Source organism: Solanum pennellii, chromosome 1, assembly GCF_001406875.1.
Source record: "Solanum pennellii chromosome 1, SPENNV200".
Classification (NCBI taxonomy): domain Eukaryota; kingdom Viridiplantae; phylum Streptophyta; class Magnoliopsida; order Solanales; family Solanaceae; genus Solanum; species Solanum pennellii.
This window is the reverse complement of record NC_028637.1, coordinates 27656309-27677999: the sequence shown is the minus strand read 5'-3', so window position 1 is coordinate 27677999 and position 21691 is coordinate 27656309. Positions and strand designations below refer to the sequence as shown.

General features: G+C 30.6%; 2 protein-coding genes across 4 annotated transcripts; both read right to left on the bottom strand.

Annotated features, from left to right (window-relative positions):
* Nucleotides 1-2541: 2541 nt before the first annotated feature.
* Nucleotides 2542-7052, bottom strand: LOC107031203 (protein trichome birefringence-like 1). Its single transcript, XM_015232491.2, has 5 exons — nucleotides 5677-7052; nucleotides 4429-4621; nucleotides 3731-3924; nucleotides 3448-3606; nucleotides 2542-3155 (listed from the first exon to the last, which is right to left on the bottom strand). The coding sequence occupies exons 1-5, from the start codon at nucleotides 6924-6926 to the stop codon at nucleotides 2783-2785; spliced, it is 2169 nt and encodes a 722-aa protein (XP_015087977.2). The 5' UTR covers nucleotides 6927-7052; the 3' UTR covers nucleotides 2542-2782.
* A 10567-nt stretch (nucleotides 7053-17619) lies between these two features.
* On the bottom strand, nucleotides 17620-19552 carry LOC107014240 (probable E3 ubiquitin-protein ligase RHB1A). Of its 3 annotated transcripts, none has more exons than XM_015214098.2 (2): nucleotides 18719-19552; nucleotides 17620-18149 (listed from the first exon to the last, which is right to left on the bottom strand). In XM_015214098.2, the coding sequence occupies exon 1, from the start codon at nucleotides 19456-19458 to the stop codon at nucleotides 18745-18747; it is 714 nt and encodes a 237-aa protein (XP_015069584.1). In that variant the 5' UTR covers nucleotides 19459-19552; the 3' UTR covers nucleotides 17620-18149; nucleotides 18719-18744. The 3 variants fall into 3 exon arrangements, with proteins under 3 accessions (XP_015069584.1, XP_015069592.1, XP_015069578.1); XM_015214106.2 differs by having other exon boundaries at nucleotides 18734-19552; XM_015214092.2 differs by having other exon boundaries at nucleotides 17754-18149; nucleotides 18702-19551.
* Nucleotides 19553-21691: the final 2139 nt, after the last annotated feature.

The window sequence follows — 21691 nt, the reverse complement described above, 5'->3', positions numbered from 1 at the left end:
GTTTAATAAAACAAGAAAGATTTCTGAATTCCATGGTCCTAAACATGTTAGTAGGTTTTTGTGGCCATAAGAATATAGTTTAAAGAGTAAAAGGGAAAGTTTGATGTTAAATTGTTTTCAAATATAGAAAAGTGTTATTATCTTTTAACAAACTAAAATGAATAGAGTGTCAAGCAAATGAAATGGAGGGAGACGATGTACCATACAAGTTTTACTCTTCATGAACTTGAAAACAATACGAAAATCAAGTAGGAAATCACTTGTTTGAAGGAAACAAAACGATATGAAGTCACACAAGGTAAAGTTTGAATGTTAAAAAGAGACTTTATTTGGGTAACGGTGAGATTCGACCCTAGGACCTCTGTCTGGTTTGATACCATGTTAAAGCAGGTCTTACGCCTAACTCACACCCCAAAAGCTAGTTGAAAGGGAGGTGGATTGTCCAAGTCTTATAAGGAGTCCACAAATCTCATTAAGCAACAGTATGAAAGTTTTGTCATTCTTTATGTCATGACCCAAAAATGGGCGTGATGACACTCGTCTTATCCCACCAAGACAAGTCAACCTAACCCAATAATTTTGATAAAATGCAGAAATAAAACCAAAGTATGATAATGGTTACTGATACGGAAAGAATTCACTCAATTGCCAAAACTTGGTAGTCACGTGCACAAACCTCTAATGTAAATACTAGATTTGAAATAAAAATACGAGTCTAACATGAAGTTGTTTTTCAAGTAAAAACAAAGTCATAAACTGGAGTAGGAAAGTTCGCTGAGATGACAAGCAGTTACCTCACAGTCCTCCACAAGATGTCTCGGAAACGAAGAGAATAGAAGGTATCACGAAAATTCGGGCTCGTAACCTACAAAAATTTGTAAAAGTAAGGGGTGATTATCAAACCACGCGGTACCCAACAAGCAAACCTCTAAACACAAGTTAAGAGAACAAAATATGGGTATTCCTTACACCTTATATGAACCTCCACACTACAAACAACTCACAGTTTACCAAACACACAACTCAATAATCACACTCTATTAGTTTACATATTCTCAATAATAACTCAAAATTCAACAGTCACAATTTTCACAGAGAAACACTAACAAGATCACAAAACACGTATTCAAGTTCATCAATAATAAAAATTGAGTAATGCCATGAGATGCAATGTCAAGTACACTGATGCATGTCTTTTCTAACGATACACACCCGTTGTCTCTCAGTCTGGGACCCATGGGGGACATATCTGTCCATGCATCTGTCGCGGCGCACGACACGACCCTCGTTAATAGAAACCATCGCGGCGCGCGATACGTCCCTCGAATATAATATCCTTCGCGGCGCGCGATACGACCCTCGAAATAGTACATCCTCTTATCACATAACTCTTATCACAACTATGTTTCAAATGCAGTGTAAATTACATACTAAAATAAAAATGAGGACATAGCCATTTTGATAACAAAGCACAATTTGCAACAAGGAATACAACAACAACAAATAAGCAACAAGTCTTCAAATCATTCTCAACACCACACAAGAAAATACACCAATTTTCATACGCTTAACAAGAGTTTAGAAATTCACTTGCCTCAAATAGTTGAACAATCACTTCGGGACTTGAGCCTTCCCTTTTCTTTGAGCTTACGAATCGATTTAATCTATTCAATTACATATTCACAATAAGATTTCGAAACTAACAACACCCTTATTATAATAGGTTTGGCCTAAACCCAAAACTCACTCTTTTTTATTTTCTTATTTACTTTATGTTTTCAACCCCATAAACAGAACTACACTACAGGTTCTATTCAATGTCAACCCACTATAAAAAAAAAACCCTAAATTCATAGTGTAACAATAAATAAAAAAATAAAAGAAATTATTGAAATCGGTGGTTTACGGAAAAAAATAAATAATAACAATAATTTGCAGACCGACTGATCTGCATCCTAATTTCCAAACATATATTTTCAATCATATTCATGGCAATCATTGCCAATGATTACATTATTATTATTTGTTTTACATCAATTAAAATAATTATAAAATAGTTTAAAATATCAAAGGTAATTACTCTTTCTCTTTTTACCCATCATATACTAACCTTCTTTTATATATATATGTCTGTAATTTTTAAAAAACAGGTAACAATCCAAAGAAAAATTCATTCACGAGGATAACATACCTGCACTTGTTTGATGACGCCGCTACTGGTCAGTTTCCTTTCCGCCTATCTTTATTTTTTTATTTTTTTGTTTTCTAAATTACTTATGTTATTAGAAAGTAACACTCTTTATTAATCTATATTAATATTTCAGACTTCACCCATTATTATTAAAAATAACTAAATTACCCCCAAATTAATTAATATGATTAAATGACTATTCGAAGTTATCAAAAATAACCTTTTCGGGTTCGGGTCATTACACTTTAACACTCATCTCTATTGTGCCAAAAATCATGCATGACCTAGGCAATATCGTTACGAAGAATAAGAAATAAATCTCTCTATGAGATGAAGATGCACATCGAGTGTATTTGGTCGATCAAGAAGACAATCTTGAAAAGGATGTTTACATATCCAGATTTTATGTAACATGGTAAAGTAAAAGTAACTTGAAACTATACTATTGGATAAGTGGTTCCACATAGAACTATGTGTAGCTATTAGCTAATAGCTTTGTTTTTGACTTCTCATAATGAAAAAACTATAACTAACTCTGGACATTTTACGCCAAACAACATCATATCGATATTATACTATCACTATGTTCGCCTAAGAACCTATCTGTTGTTGTTGTTGTTTGTGTTGTTTCTGATAATGTTTCATCAATAGCTGTGCATATAGAAGCTCATTCCAAGTGTCTGGTACACCAGGAAGGCACCAATGGCTGCAATCTTGGAACCTTAACGTCGTCCTTCTCTCCTCATCTGTCATGTTTGGCTTCCTGTAAATCGATGGATGTCCATCCTTGCGGAAGTCTGACATTATGGTTACATTCAAATAGTATACTGGTGACTTCATCCACTTTATCACGTCCTCTAGCATTCCCATTATTGGTGGATACAACGAAGGTGACAAATCTTTCTCATCCATAAGTGGCTCGGTGTCACTATCACATTTTCCACCAGCATACCACTCACCTCCACTACAAAAAAAACAAAAAAAAACAGTAAAAGCAAACTTGGTTACTTTTGAATAATCTTCTCCTTGAGTGGTTTTGACAATTGAGAAACGTTTGAAGACAGATCAGCTAGAACATAGTTTGAAACTCGGTGGACAATGTGAATGTCCCTCTATCATTCTCTATTTAAATACTAGGCTTTTGGTTCATTGAACGATTTGAATTTGTGTTGTGTTTCTAATCCACACATCACATCACGCATTGTGCTCTTACCAATGAGTCGAAGGTAAGTTAGGGAATACGATATTTGAATTACCTGAAATGAGAGACTGAATAGCCTCTAAAGAAAACATCAGTCTTTAAAGGATCTACATTGGCCTCAATCCATCTTGCCCATGTTGTCATTGCCTTGCGAAATGCCTCAACAACGTTTAGTTCACCATAAACATGGCTACCTTCTTGATAGTAGCCCTTCCTAAAAGTTTGTTAATACAATAATAAATTAGCTTTGTACAATGAACATCAAAATAGACATACTTTCTGCAAAAACAGATAAAACATATGAATACACGATGAACGTAGAAGAAAGAGGGTGGTACCCTTCAGATGTTTTCTCATGAGTCCACCAGTGTCCAGTGTTAAAGACAAGGACGTCGGCTCCTTTGTATTTGTCACATGACCTTTCTACCAAATCTAATCTGAGTGTTTCTTTGGTTGATCCATTCCCATCTGGAATTTCCCATTCTTGAACGAGAAATGTAGAACGTACAAACTCAACAGAACAATTATAATCCTGCACACATTTTGACAAAGGATATTCAACAGATTATTTCAAGGAATTAAGGAAACTAAATTGATGCCTAGTTATGGTATGACATTATTTGTTTCATTTCAGTTTTCAAAAGCTAAGTCGTATGTATATTGAATCAACACGAACCAAGTAAATTCCGACATATAAAGCAAGACGTCTTATTTGTTAAGTCAGTTTGGTCACTTTGCCTAATAGACTTCTTTTATCCAACAATTTAGATGCATCATGTACAAGTCTTGGAGAAGAACATGTAATGATGTACCATTACCTTCGTCTTCATTGTTCCGTTAGATTGTTAAAAATTTCCAAAACTTTGCTTCCGGCAATGCAGATGCACCATCTACAACGGAGTACATCCTTAACCTCCTACTCTCTCCTCCTCCATCAGTACTCCTTTCACCTCCTTTTACTAAAGATGCAACAACATTTTGTTGGATAATCTTAACATCAGTGAGAAGGGAAGACAAGTGAAATGATGAAGCTTACCGCGAATATAAAAGAATAAGCACCCTCTTTCTTGAAATCTTCTCTTCCAGATACCTCAAAAACTCTATTCTTGTCTTCAACAGAATTTCTGAGAAGACAAACCATTGATTCCCACATATTCCTGTTCAGAGAGTCACCGACATAGACTAATCGCTTTCCTCTCAAAAGTTCCAACATTTCTTTGGCATCCAACCTGAAAAGTAAAAAAAGAACATTACCAAAATTAAGCCTAGAAATGCATAAGATTAAAAAAGGACAGGCTGGTGCACAACTCATGCTATATGCAGGGGTCCAGGAATGGACCGACTATATTTAGTTTATTGTACGCAGCATTATCTTGCGTTTCTATAAAAGGTCGTTTCACAGTTTGAACCTGTCAATATAGCATATTACTCCCTCTATTTCACAAAGAATAACCTAGTTTGACTTGACACGGAATTTAAGAGTATAATTTTTTTTTTGGTATCTTGTTGTCTTAAATTAAAATTTTAAATGTACAAAATTGTTCTTTGATCTTGTGGTCTTAAACATGTCACGTGAAAAACTAATTTTAAAATGTTACCAAAAAAAGGAAGAGGTCATTCTTTTTTAAACAGAGTAAAAAGAAAAGGAGGACATTCTTTTTTAAACGAAGGGAGTAATATTTTGGGGCATATCACTGACTTGTAAGTAGGTTTAGGTGTGTGGTTTTGGTGGTTATTATTTACATACACATATACAAGAAACCATTTTTGCGAAGCTGTAGTGTTACTCCAACTCCAGAATTTGTGACATCCATGTCACACTAGGACAACTTTTAGAGTTCTTGCCAAGGTTGTCCTTGGCGGAGCCACGATTTGAAACTTATCTTGACTTTCTAAGTTACTAGATTCTAAATTAATAATCCATACGTAGTCAATGGATTTTTAAGATGGATACATGGTTTGCACCAAGGCTACTACATGAGGCTGAACACCTAGCCGACATGGTTTGCACCAAGGCTACTACATGAGGCTGAACACCTAGCCGACACATAGCTCTGGCCTTACCTAGAAATGCAACAACCACAAGAACAACATACCTAGTAGAATCCCACAATTGAGGTTTGAGGAGGTTTAGTGTATGCAGACCTTATCTCTACCTTGTAGAGTTAGAGATGTTATTTCTGAAAGATTCTGACTCAAGTGTTGTAAATATAGATACAAAGAATAAACAAACATAACAACTAACGAGGGAAGCAGTGTAAATCCCGCAAGAGTAGGCTGTTACCTTGGAATACTACAGTGCTTAGGCTGCCATCTGAAATTCTGATAACCATTATCAGGCCTTCCATTTTGATAACAATCAAATGGCTCATCAATAAATGGACAAGAACCAGGTTCATACATAGGGTTAGCATCATCTTTCACCCACATTCCATCAAAAACATCACAATGATTCATCACTTCCCACCAAGCCTCTTTCCTTGTCTCATTTTTCTCCGAATTCGTCAACACATTCTCCTTTTGTCTCTCTTCCTCTTCTTTTTTACTACTATATTTACCTTCATTCTTCAAAACCTGATCATTTTTCTCCGAATTCGAAGTCTCTTTATCTTCTCTTTTACTACTAGATTTACCTTCATTCTTCAAAACTTCATCATTTTTTCCTGAATTTGGCAACAAATTCACCTTTTGTCTCTCTTTTTCTTCTCTTTTACTATTATATTTACCTTCATTCTTCAAAAATTTATCATTTTTCTCTGAATTCGAAGTCTCTTTATCTTCTCTTTTACTACTAGATTTGCCTTCATTCTTCAAAACTTGATCATTTTTCTCCGAATTTGACAACACATTAACATTTTGTCTCTCTTCCTCTTCTCTTTTACTACTTGATTTACCTTCATTCTTCAAAACTTGATCATTTTTGTCTGAATTCGACAACACATTCCCATTTTGTCTCTCTTCCGCTTCTCTTTTTCTACTTGATTTACCTTCATTCTTCAAAACATGATCATTTTTTTCCGAATTCGACAACAAATTCACCTTTTGTATCTCTTCTTCTTCAATTTTACTAGTAGGATCATTTTTCATGGAACTCTGCAAACCATTTTCAGAGTAACCATTCCTTTGGCTAGGTGAAATTGCAATAAAACCATTATGAGAAATTGAAGAATCATTATTTGTAAATGGAAGAGAGTAAAGAGTTGAGTTTTGATGATCAGAATGAAAATAATGTGAGAAAATTGTGGAAAAATGTGATCTCCTACTATTGAGGATTTTTCTAAAAGAATGATTTATAGAAGGATTATTAAATACAAAAAAGATAGCACATGTAACAAATAAAAAAGTGAAAACATAAGCCAAAAACAACAAAGATTTTCGATTACTCCTGAATGTTGGTGTTCGCAATGAAGGTGAAAATAGACTTTTCCTTAACTCTGACATTCGAGGGCTATTGTAATCTCGAATTTGCAATGGTGGTGGTGGAAATGAACTTTGTTTTCGTGTTATTGGCAACGTTGGAGGTGAATCTGCCATCGTTTTTTTTTTTTTTTCAAAAAATCAAAATTAGAATACAAATGAGAAAAGCTTGTAAGATCTGATTGTGTAATAAGAATGAGAAAGAGTAGGAATAACAAAAAGGGATAATTGCATATTTTGAGATTTAAGTGATGGATGGAGTATAAGCTATATATATGTATTTTCTCAAATATATGCTCCACTTTTCGTGGAGTCAAAATGCTAAGTTGATTATTTCTTTTATTTTGTTCTTTTTTCAGACAAATATAGTTTTAAACTAATTTTAAAAATACACTAGTCAATAGAAATTTTCAACATAATACTTTGTCATAGTTCTATAGCAAAATTTGGCCGCCTTTTTTTCTTTTTCTGATGTAATGGAATAGGTTTATATTTTTAGAATAGGTTTATATTTTTAGAAAGAAAAAAGGTCAAATATACCTTAAATTATTTGAAGGGTTAATTAATTGAGTGAATCTTTTTTAAAAAATAATTACTCATTTTAGATATACTTTTTAATTATTATCATTTATAACAATACTATATATTTTATTAAATTTTTTTCTCTCTCATCTCTTTTCTTTTTTCTCTTTAAGCTTTTTAATTTTTCTCTTTCTCTCTTTACTTTTTTTTTTCTTTGTTGTTCACTTACTCTCTCTCTTGCTGTAGCTTTTATTTCTTATTAATTACTTGATTAAAAAAATAATTTAAGTCATAATAAATAGCAAATAAATTAAACTTGGATTAAAAATATATTACGCACATATTAAAATTAAACTAGAACAGAATTAAGCATGAATGCAAATGTAGCAAACGAAAGAGCATTTCATGTTTTGTAAACTGAATGAATATGTATCAATAATGAATTTTACAAGTAATTCAATCGTAACAAATTAATAAAAGAATTGCAAAACGAATTAAAATTGTATTTAAAAGCACAAATATTAAAGTTGCATTGGAAGAGAGAATTAAGCATGAATAAAAACATAACTAATGAAAAAACAAACAATTATTCATAGAGTAAATTAAATTTGTATCAATAATGAATTAAACAAATAATCCAATAGTAACAAATAAATCAAAAAATTGCAAAATGAATTAAATTGTTTTAAAATTGTATTAGACAATATTAAAGTTGTATTAGAAGAGAGAATTAAGAATGAATGAAAAACGTAACTAACGAAAGACAAGACAGCGATCTATAAATTGAACTAAACTCATGTTGTTCATGAATAAAACTTATATCATATATATCTGATAAATTATATTTGCTTTTATCATTGAGAAAATAAGTGATGGTTGCAATATGTTTCAAAAATGTATGTGCATTGCTTATAAATGTATTATAATGTGTTACCTAAATTATTCTTGTTGGTATCCATAAGAAATGAGTGAAATATACAATATGTACTATAAATATATTATTCATGAATAAAACATGTATTATATGTGTCTTATAAATTACTTTTTGATTTGTATCATTAAAAATGTGGGTGATGTTTGCAATATGTATTAAAAATCTATTGCGTATGTATTATAAATATTCATGAATAAACTTACTAAAGGTGCATTATACAAATATTAAAGTTTAATGGAAAAAAAATATAACTAATGAAACACTAGATAGAATGAATTAAACTCATATCAATAATGAATTAAACAAATAATATAATAGTAACACATAATAAACTACAAAATGAATAAAATTTGCTTTAAAGGTATATTATACAATATTAAAATTGAATTAGAAGAGAAAGTTGACAATAAATGAAAAACGTAACTAATGAAAGACAAGACAATAATATTGAATTAAACTTGTATTATTTATGAATAAAATATGCATCATATATGTTTTATATATTATTTTGGTTTGTATCACTAGAACATGAGTGATGTTTGCAATATGTATTACAAATGTATTGTGCATATGTTATAAATGTATTAAAAATGTGTTACTTAAATTATTTTTCTTGATATTACTAAAAAAAGAGTGAAGTTTGTAATATATATTATAAAAGGTATTGTTCGTGATTTTAATACAATTTTAATACAATTATGAAAAATATTTAATACAACTTTAATACAATCGCGATACAGTTCCATAAATATTACGTTTTTCAAGTTTCAATTTAATTTTTCTCCTACAGTCAAATTATAAACTTAACCAGATCCTCTTAAAATTAAGATATAAACTCCAAACGATATTTTTTTAATTATTTGTAGGAACAATCTATCCAAGCTAATCACAAATTCGTAAAATTCAAATAATGAATTCAAAATTTAAAGAATTATAATGACCATCAATTAAAAGTGAACTCTTGTTACTATAATTTTAAAGATTTGAAATTTCTATGGAGAACATGATTTTGTACAAAATATTTAATTTTTACTATTCCTCTTCTCTTCATGTTTTTGAGTAAAAATAATAAAATATGAGGAAAAAATTATTTAAATATAGTTATTTAAATGGAGATCTCAAAGACGAAGAAGAATAAAATAAAATAAAATAGGGGGAAAGATAATTAATGAGAGAGAAAGAGACAAGAATAAAAAGAATAAAAAGAAAGGGAGGACGAAGAGAAAAAAGGCCGAGAAAGAGGCGATACAGTTTCTTATTTTAAAATAAATTATTTTTAGTTAGAAAAATTATGTTGCTATATATGGTAAATATTTTTATAATATAACATATATATGTGATTTACCCTTATTTGAAAAGGTCTAGATATACCTCAGTTTAAAGTTTGGCTCACTCATGTCCTTGTCGTTTAAATTTCGGCCCAAATTTTCCTTTATGGACGTTAGTGGATATGTTGGATAGAGCCAGCTCATTTTTTATTTCTTTAAATGTCAAATGGAATTGTTATGTCATTTTGACCTTATCACATGATATTTATATGAAAATGATAAGAGATCAATTATGTCCCTAAAAAATTTGGATACATGAACACTGAACCGGGTACATAAATTAACTCGACCCATTTTCAACGATTTTGGTTAATTTATTTATTTTTTTTGGATAAATTTCGAAATGAGTAATTGATTAATAAAAAATAGGGAAAATATATAAAATTAACGCTGAAAATTCACAAATAAATATGGTAACCTTAAATTCAACAATTTTAACACTCTTTAAATTTTTTTATTTTTTTGATAAATCTCGAAAATGAGTAATTGATTAATAAAAAATATGAAAAAATATAAGATTAACGTCAAAAGTCCAAAAATAAATATAGTGACCTTAAATTCAATAATTTTAATATTTTTTAAATTTTCATTTTCTTGGCATATCCCGAAAATGAGTAATTTATTAATAAAAAATAGAAAAAAATATAAAATTTACGCCAAAATTCACAAATAAATATAGTAACCTTAAATTCAACAATTTTAACAAATTTGTTTAATTTTTATTTTTCTGATAACTTCCGAAAATGAGTAATTGATTAATGAAAATATGAAAATATATAAAAAAACTTGTTGAAACTGTTGAATTTAAGTTTACTATATTTATTTGTGATTTTTTGGCGTTAATTTTATAGTTTTTCATATATTTCTATTTTTTTATTAGTCAATTACTCATTTTCTAGATTTACTGAAAAAACAAAAATTAAAAGAAATTGTTGATATTATTGAATTTAAGATTTTAGGCGTAAATTTTATATTTTTGTAGTTTATTTTTCCTTTTTTTATTAATAAATTCCCATTTTCGGGATTTGTCGAAAATTAAAAAATTAAAAAATTGTAGAATTAAAGGTTACTATATTGATTTGCAAACTTTTGACGTTAATTTTTTATATTTGCATACTTTTCATATTTTTATTAATCAATTACTCATTTTTTAGATTTACCAAAAAAAAATAAAAATTTAAAAAATATTGAAATTGTCAGAACTAAGATTACTATATTTATTTGTGAATGTTTGACATCAATATTGTATTTTTTTCATTTTTTTCCTATTATTTATTAATCAATTACTCATTTTTAGTATTTGCTGAAAAAAAATAAAAATGAAAGAAAATTGCTAAAAACAGGTTAGATAGTTTATTTAGAAGGGGGATTGAATTATGGGTCGAATTAGGTGTTTATGGGTTCGAATCCATTTTAATTTTTATATAAATGTCATGTGGTAAGATCAAAATGACATGTCAATTTCATGTGGCATTTAAAAAAATAAAAAATGAGTTGGATATGTGGAGTATACCAACTAACGCCCATAAGGATATATTTAGGGCAAAAGTTGAACGACGAAGAACATGAATGAGCTAAATTTTAAACGGGTGTATATCTAGATTTTTTCAAATAATTTACGGACATATTTGACTATTTCCCCTTTTACAAAGTAATTCTAAAAATGGATTGTTTACTTTCCTAATCATTACAATAAAGCCCTCATGCCACATGGAACAAAAATTGTACTTGGAGTATAAAATATCTGCGTAGTGTATGAAGTATATTCTCCATTTTAGACAATGTGATTGCACTTCGAATATATACAAAATTTCAAAAAAAAAAATTGTTTAAAATAAGTCAGAAAAACATAAAGAATAAAATGTGAAGTTTAATATTAAATTATTTTTAAATATAGCAAAAAAAATACGTGGGAGTTATTAGTTGCTAAAATTGAGTATTGAATTAGTGAGCTTGCAATTTTGGTTATTATTAATATGAGTTTTAACTATCAACATGTTATTAATATGAGTTCTAACTTTTAAGTTTATGGTAGTTTATATATATATATTCTCTTATTTATAAAATAATAGAAAATCATTTGGTAGGTCATAATTTCATAGTTCAAGACATGCATTAAATTATTTATTTATTTTCAATTTTTATATTAATAGAAAGCCATTTGGTAGGTCAAAACATGGTCAAATATTAATTGAATTAGAACCTAATTATATATGGTGAACTATCACAATACATTAGGCAAATTTAGACGTCTGTTCTCTGCGGTTTGCAATCCCCCATATATATAACCGCACAACTTTGTTTTACTATATTTGTAGTCCTAATTTATTGGTGGTCCCTAAATTTGGCAGCAATTTTTACTTAGATATTTTAATTAGGTTTTGTTCCTTTTAGACATCTCATGCCAGGTTTCGTTATGTTATTTTGACATTTTCAGCTGACATGGCAAAGTGAGTGTTATACACTCGCTAGTGACGCGTGAAGGACTAATTTAATCTATTTTACTTTATTTTTCTGTTTTTCTTTCTCATTTTATATCCACTGTCTCTTCCATTATTTTTCAAAGCTTAAAGTACTCCATTGGAGGTTAAATTCTAAATCTTTTGTTATAATAATTTCAATTTCAATTTTAATTTCACACTACAAACACATATAGACCCAAAAAGAAACAATAAATCAACTCATAACACCCCAAATCATGTAAAGTTCACCCACAATAATCCTAAAATATGAGCAAAAAAAATTTAATTTTTACTATGTAAATGTTAGTCACACTAATCTTAAGCCCTAATTAAATTACAAATATCACAAAATTAAAGAAAAAAGACTGCAATCTTAAAATATGAACCATTGTTGTTATAGATTTGCACCTTTTAGCCTTAAATCAAATGAAGAAATGAAAAGGAGGGTGCAACAAATGGGGATTATGACAGAAAAAAAATCATGAAAGGAGGAATAAAATGGTGAAGATGGTTATGTGGTTGTGGGTGTGATAGAAAAGATAATGAAAAATGAAGGAATATGATAGAGTAGATTGTGTGGGTGTTGATTTATGACAAAAATAAATAAAGCTTAAAAATAATAAAATGGAGCAATACAATGGAGAAGATGAATGAGGAAGATGACCGGAGAAGTTGTGGAGGTTTGCATTTTTCTTTAAATTTGGCAAGTATTTTATTTAATTTTTAGGGATAAAAAGACCACATGTCATTTATTTTAATTCTTATTTTTTTTCTTTAATATAATAGACTTTTAATGAGTTGGCATGATATAATTGGATATTCAATCCACGTGGACGCGTTTGGTTAACACGCACTTGAAGTCAACATGTGCTATTGAAAAAAGTGTCAAAATAACACAATAAAACCTGATATGAGGTGTCTAAAATGAACAAAGTCTAGTTAAAATATCTAAATAAATTGCTGCCAAGTTTAAGAGGTAACCGATGGGTTAGACCTAGTTTTTAACCATTTGTGGTTATGTTAATGTGTTGGTTTTTACTTTTCAGTAAATCATTTAATTTAAATATATTGATAATCAGGTAAATAAATTTTGTACTATCGTGGAAACAAGTTATATCCATGGATTGAAGATGTGAATTTCTTATGTATAGATCATTGTCAATTATTTTATGTTTGTCGTTTGACTTGTATCAAAAAATATAATTTATAGTTCTAATTTATGTTGCAGTATTCAATCGCATACTTAAGGAAAAAGAATCACACGTCTAAAACAAGTTTCAGTGATACATAAAGAGTTTTTTCCTTTCTATATACTTAGCTTGTGTTTGACATGTGACATAAAATTATGATTTCAAATTAGTGTTTTCACATCCAATTTTAGATTATATACATACATATATATAATTCTAAATCATTCTTTCCAAAAAGTCGAACAAAACCCGTAAATTTATTTTTTTAAAAAATAAATAAAAAAATTATCCTTTTCTTTTAGTCAATAAGAAATTGCTCCAATGGAAACATGATTCTCACTTTCAACCTTAAGCTTGTGATTCGAATCACTAATTTATAATCACCAAACATTTACTCATAAAAGGAACACGAAGATGTAAAATTTATCTAAAGCCCTTATTATATTCCGATATTGTTCTACAGTTAGCTCATTTGGCAAGATGTTATAGGACTCGGAAATTTTTGATAGCCTTCCCAACATGGGATTTTCATGTTTATGAAAAAAATGTCTAAATACAATTAAATATTCAAATAAAAGTTCTGACTTCAAATTAATTAGATTTCCCATAACTGTATAACGACACTATCTCAACCAAATACTAAACTTTCCTAATGATGTAAATAATTGCCAACCACCATGGGTTTATAGCAATTCTTGCATAATTGCCTGCTATTCTGGAAATTCTATCTATAAACCATCTTACAGAATCCATGATATTATAACAGCTATACCACATGTACAAATATCACCAACAAATGAAATTAGCAATATCCCAGCTCTCTTTGGCTAATCAAAGTCGAAGCAACCTTCTTCGTTTCAACAGGTCACCAGTAAAGCCATTGATTCTTCAGAATCCAGCATCGCGATCACCTCTAAATTTTACCCGGTTTGGTTCCATAATCAGTCATTCATTCAGCAAAGCTACAACTACAACACACATTTGTTGACCAACCCACTGTAGATGTTTCAAACGATTATTGCACTTGCGTCCTAAACACAGTCTACCTCCTACAGAAGAAGCTGTTCAAGCTTCAAAGACTATATGATTTGTGAGAGAAAATACCTTTTTAATTACAATCACTATAAAACATTCTGGCCCTTGAGCAACATCCTTCATTCTCTTCAAAGTAAAAGAGTTACAATTATGGACTTTTCACCTTGATTACTTCCCAAACATGGCTCAACTTCAAGCGACAGCTAGTAGAACCCCAAATATAAGGTCTGGGCTAACAACTAACAGAACCATAATGACAAACCTAATGGATCACAAGAAACATAGAAGAATAAGGACTCAGAAGAGTAATCACAAGGCAGAAAATTAAACCCATGATATGTATTATGTATTCTTTTTTATTTATGTATAAGAAAGCAGAAAAGTAAACCCTGGATATAGATTCCATGTATAGCTAATCTGAGCATAGTTTCATAAGGTACCATATTCTTGCACCATAGACCTCCGGCCTAAAGAAGTTTATGTAGAGAGTGTGCATCTTACTTTTACATACAACAAAAAACCCTGTCTAATACCAGTGAGTGCTGTCTGTAGGGTAGAGTGTATGCAGACCTAACCCCCTTGAAGGAAGAGAGGCTGTTCCGGATAGACCCGAGTCTATGTGTAATACTTTTAAATGTAAGGAAAACCAAAGAAATGAGACCAGCCCGGAGTATGACCAAAATTCTCACCTGGAAGATTGGGACAGTTAAGTGATGGACAACAGATGCAGAAAAGACTGACTAAGATCGCACACTCAAAAGTGAGTAAATAAGCACTAGGTTATTTATTAGATACTTGACTTCCCTGCCCCTCCTAGTGAAAACCTGCCATCAGTCCAGTAGCTCAGCACTGTATATACAAAGCTAAACAATTGATCAGAAAAACAAGCTAGAAGCGGAACCTGAGCAAAATTTACCTGAAAGAGAAGAAGTACAAAAACTTGTGCCTCGGCTATAATGCAAATAAAAAGTACTTAAATTTAATGGAAGCCAGATCATGTGCTTAAGCAATTACAAAAGCAGATAATTATATTTGAAATGATAGGTGCAATGGTTTCATGAAGTAAAACTAAATTCAGGAGTTAAAATCTGCCAGAAATGCAACTTTTTAGCATATTTAGGCTCCAATCTTCCAAAACTCTACAAAAAGAGTAACTCCATCCACAGCTCAAGAAGCAATCACTTTATTTACATTTATTGTTATCATGATCTTGTTTTTCCTTGATAATATTAGTTTTTGTTAGATAAATATCAAAACTGATATACTCCAGAACGTTTGGCGACATTCCTTTTCTAAACACCTTTCAAAAGTGGAAATTCATTACAACAATAAAAAAATTAAACTTTGATGTAACATTTCTCAATCAAACTAATTTGTGAAGCAATATTGTAAACATTTTGCTCCACAACTACTAATATTTACATATAAGTCATGACGTTTCAAAAACAACATCAATCAAATAACGCCATATAAAACGGGACAAAGTATTTTTTAGTCATGATTTTCTTTTTCTACAGAACTATGTTCAGAATAGCACCATAGAGCCACCCCCACACTTATAAAGAATGGAGGATGAGGAATGAAACCATATAAAGCTGAACTCAATCGAACTTTTAATAAGTAAGCAATTTTCGTAAACAGTTTCAATACTAAGTTGGTACCACTTTTACAAAAAGCATCTGTGGAGTGTGAACTATACACCCTATGTATCCATGAAATCAATGAAGTCTAGCACTTTCTTTTTTATTTTTTTTAATTTGATTTTTTTTAAAAAAATGAAGTCTAGCACTTGATCTTTATATTAAAACAAAAAACAAACAAAAAGGTCTAATCATGGTTATAGCCTGTTTGGCCAAACTTCTGAAAAGTCAAAAGTGCTTATTTTATTTTTAAAAAAAAGTGCTCAACCAGAACATACCCAGTGTAATCCATTTGGGGAGGGTAGAGCATATGCAAACCTCACCCCTACCTTGGAGGAAGAGAGGTTGTTTTCAATAGACCCTCGACTCAAAAGTTTCAAAGCAGATCGAAAAAGGAACAACAGAAGATGGCATGACAAAGCTTTCTGGAGTTGGAAAAAAAAAGGACCAGTAACTACAGCAAAATTGTTGTCCTTCCTTTCTTACATGAAAACAAAGTTTTGTCAGCTCAATCATAATAAAATATTTTACCACATTGGTTTCAGATTTGACTTTGTAAGTTTATAATTATCATACTTCATAAGAAACTCACTAGATTTAGAACTTCCGAATTCTAAATTTATTTAACTATTAATACTTAGCACTTTGGCGTGGCATTCTATCTACCAAACTATATTTACAACCACTACTTAGATATTGTCATCCACCACAACTGATAATTAAATATATAAGCCAAAGAAAGCTCTAAAAAAGCACACCATTATGCATTTTGGTAAAAAAGAAATATGACGAAACATGACAAAATGAAAACCAAAGGAAAAACCAGCGAAAATCATAAGCAGTATAACCTTGCTTCACGGAACAAAATACTGAATAAATCAAAATAAAGGCCACTAGAAAACAATAAATAGACAATGCCAATAAAGAGTGACATGTACATCTTTAAATTCAAAAAAGAAAAATTAGCAGAACTCTAGATTTGACAGCACATATAGATAACAAATAATGAAGCCCATAATAAGCAACTAAACAAAGATTAGAAATGGAGGATGAAATGTAGCAAACAGTATAGCAAAAAAGTTACCTAGCTTAGATTTCTTGAAGCCGACATTGCCATTCATAAGGCCATCCCTTCCTCTTTTACAACCACCACCGAACTCCATTGAAGCAGCAGATAACTTACCTTCGCAAAAGTTGGAGACAAGGAGAAAAAAGAAATTGAAACACTAAAATCTCAGAGAAAACGAAGGGTTGGCAGAAATTGCTACTTTAATATTGGCAAAAGTGCATTTCAAATTGATTAGCCGAACACACACTGCTACTCTCAAAAAGTACTTTTTCAAGAAGCACTTTCCAAAACAAGCAGATTTTTTTAAACTTTGCTAATCAGGCCTCACCACAAAATTCCTACCACCCAAAAGATTTATCTTCAGAACAACCATGCCGTCTAGAAATTTCAAAATGTAAGATTACATTCAACCCATCAGTACAAAGAATCATCATATACCAATGACAGTGACCTCAAAACTAGATTATACTTAACATGGAAGATTAAATGAATACAGTTGGGAATGCTTAAAACTCAAGAATTGATGACATTACCAAGAATACCATATGTATATGCCATACATATAGACTTCACCTTCTGTTACGTAGACTTGAACCAATTGAATCATATCCAAAACATAACATAAACACATGGGGCGGGAATCATCACTCATTTCTTGTTTATAACAAAAAAATTAAAGAAGTATATACATTTTCTATAAAAGAGCATACTTCTTGATTGAAGTAATATTATGAAAAAGAACCTTACAAAAATTAAATGGAAAGTTTGAAGAAATACTTCACGACACTGCATTGCTTAACATAATAATGTTGAACATAGAAGAGGTTTCTATCTCTAAGTGACTAGTATGTACAAATAATTAATTTAATTGATGCTCTCAACTGTTAAGTTTTCTCATCTCCTATAGTTGTACAACATACGGAATCCTTCAAAGTTGACCGCAACAGACTTGACGTAGTGAAAATTAAATCCCAACACCCCTACCGCTGACAAGGGAAATAGCAACAACCAACTCCCCATATTTACTAGTACGGACACTGATGCACCTGCCACCAAGCAGACTCCAACAGTTAACCTGGGCCTTTTGGCTTCTGCATCTGATTCAGCTGAATACCACTCTTGAAAGCTTTCCACGAGTTACCACGTTCTTCGACTAGGTACTGCAAACAGAAGCATTAGGTAGAAATAGGTCAGGTATTAAAAGGTACATCCAACAACAATGACCAATTCTATGCTGCATTCAGTATTTGTTTCCAAAGTCTGAAATCCTTAGCAATTATACTTATCATTTCTTTCCCATGTTCTACGTATAAAAGGTCTATTCTTTCCAAATTAACACTCTCCGTTTAAAACTAGCTTCATGGCAAGTTTCATAGATCACCAAATAAAAATTTCTGTACAGAAATTTACAGTAGATTCTAAGCCATAGAAGGGTTCAATGTGGGTGTATGCATATATAAAATTGCTCTAGTAAACTGCCACCAAAAGAGTTTCAATGTTCATAAGAAATATTAATCTCTATAGAATGCATCAAAAAAACTCCACATATGAACTTATGATAAAATACGAACATCAACTAAATTTTGATCCTATAACATAACATATATATCCTATTTTGCAGCTTAAGAGAGGACAGCTAAATAACACTTCATTTCCCACTAAAATTTTGATCTTTTGCGCAAAATCAGAACACATTATAGACAAAATCATACCCAAGATAATTATATACATGTCTATATATTACTCTTTTGAACTTCAAGCATCAACCATCATTATATCACCGTCTTCATCACGCATTGCATCCAGATCCCTTTCTCTAAGATCATCATCATCACCAACTTCAGTCAAGGTTGATGCTGTGAAATTTTCTTGAAATTCTATACCACCAATTTCACCATCCAAAATCACTTCAATTTCATCTTCATCTTCACCCTCATCTTCTTGTGGCAATTTATACCGACAGAGTGGACAAGTATTACTCCGATTAAGCCAAGGGATAATACAATCATTATGAAAAAAATGCTTACAAGGCAATTGACTCGCTTCTGTATCAATTCCAAATTCCTCCATACAAATCGAACAGTTTTTCGATGATTCATTGATTTTCACACTCGGAAGTGAGTTGAGAAATGATTGAAGAGTCGGTGAACGGAATTGAGGTGGGTTAAACAACTCAAACGAAAGATCGTCGGAATCACTCTCATCGGATTCAGTATCGGAATCGGAATAATTAAAAGTAATTGATTCACTGATGGAAAGGGTATAATCGGTAAGAGTTAAGTGTTGAGGAAAAGGTATAAAACTGGCAATGGTGTAATTAGGGAGGAGGTGGCGATGAAAGCAGCGAGGGCAACGAAAGGAGGAGCTGACGCCGACGGTTGTGGTTATGTGAAAGGCATCGTTGCAGTTGTAGCAACGGTAAGAACGGCGGTTACCGGCGGTGGGAAGGGTGGCCTCCGTCGCCGACATGACGGACTTTTGGTGTCCTCTTGCTCGATTTTCTCGAGGCACACAGTATACTCTTTAACTTTTTCTTTATTTTATTTTAGGAGAACAGTAGAGAAAACTTTCTATTTAAATTGTTTTGTGCATGAACCGGTGGAATTATAGCATCATTATTATATTTTGTCACAATTTTATTTTATTTAGTGTTATAAATATTAAAGTTAAGGCCGAAAGTATTTTTATGTCTAAACTAGCGAAAATTATACATAATTGCAAACTAATAACTTAAAATAAATGAAGTAGCTAGGGTTTGATTTAATTGTGCTCCATAGCAAACGTTTGCAAAAAATTGCAAGGCGTCTCTTTCCCAAATATCTCGCTCGCTTCCTCACTTTTTATACAAACACAAGTGTATAAAAATTATTTCTGATTGTATAAAGCAGAGAAAATTGTATAAATACATATATTTTTGTTCCCCTCTCTCCCCTCTTCCAGATCTCGCTCGCCACTCTCCCAAATCTCGATTGCTACCCTCGCCTTTCTCACTTATACAAACAGAAGCGAAATGTATAAATTGTGTTTCTGTTTGTATAAAACGTAAGAAAATTGTATATACACATGCAAGTACATATATTTTCGTCATATACACTTATAATTATACAATAAAAATACTCCCCTGCCCAGTTTCTTTTGCCTTTCTCTCTTTCTCATTTTATACAATTTTCAAATTGTATCTAATTTCTCTCTTTCTCGTTTATACAATTCGATTCAATTGTATATTCATTGTCAAGTCTCTTTTGTCTTTCTCTCTTTCTCATTTTATACAAATTCAAATTGTATATAATTGTTCTATACACTTATAATAATACAATTCGTTTTATACACTTTGTTTTTATACAGTTTTCTGCCCAAGTGTCTTTCTCTTTCTTGTTTTATACACTTTGTATAATACAATTTGCTTCAACTGTATATATATAGCGAATTATATAGTTTCTCTGTTTGCTATGGAGCACAATTATGTAAACTTTGCTATAACATACAAATATGAATTTTTTATTTGCTATATGTGAAAGTTGTCCTCTAAACTATTCCATTTTAGATATAAATTATTGAAGTTAAAGGTCAAAATACTATTTTCGCTCACCTATCTTAGGTTCTAGCAATTTGATGACGTATTAGTTTTTGGTCTGATATATATATTAAATTCTGAACTTGGTTTCAAATTTAAACTTTGACATCCAACTTTCATAGTGCACAAACATACATTTTAACTATCCTACCTTTAAATAAATAAACACGCGATTTTTGGAGCCAAAGAGAGTGAAATGCAAACGCTCCCATGTGTATTACTGAGTCACTCAATGACTGCCAACTAATTAAATATTTTATACGTCATTTTAGAATTAAAAAAAAATTAAATGAGATTTTGATTTGGAAATATAAAAATATATATTAAAAAATCATTAAGGGTAGAGTTGTCATTTTCAACATTTTTTTTCCGTTTTGGGCCTCAAAAATTACATCTCACTCGCGCAAACTACGTGAACATCAGCGTTTTGCCAGATAAGTCTCACGTGTTTATTTTATAAAAGGTTGGATGTTAAAGTGTATGTTTGTGCATTATGAAAGTTGGAGGTCAAAGTTAAAATTTGAAGTCAACTTTAGAGTTTAATATATGTATTATACCTTAGTTTTTTAATTATATTTTAAGAAAAAAAGGTCATAATGTCCTTAAATTATGTGAACGGAACAAGAATGTCCTCCGTTTATAATTTTGTTAAAAAATGTTACTACCGTCAATATTTTGATTCAAAATATCTTTATAGTCAATATTTTGATCCAAAAATATTTCTATTGTTACAATTAAGAGTCAAAAATGTCCTTTTCAAATAAATATATTATTTTTTTCTTTTTAAAACATGTTCTTCATAATTAAAATATAATCAAAGAACATTATTTTTGTTTTCCTTTCTTCTAAAATCACTTTAACAATAAAAATGTAGGAAGTATTTTTTTCTTCTTCTTAAGGTGCGTTAGGTATGAAGGAAAATGATTTTCATGGAAAATATTTACCTAGAAAATTTTTTTTCTAGAAAATAAATAAATTTTACTTATTTTCTCATATTTGATTGTTGAGTAAAAAATATTGTCGGAAAACTTTTTTAGTGTTTCGTTTATGAATGATTTTTTTTTGAGAAATATCTTTTAGTTTACTAGAGTAGAAAATAATTTTTAAATTGAATTTTTTTTAAAAACA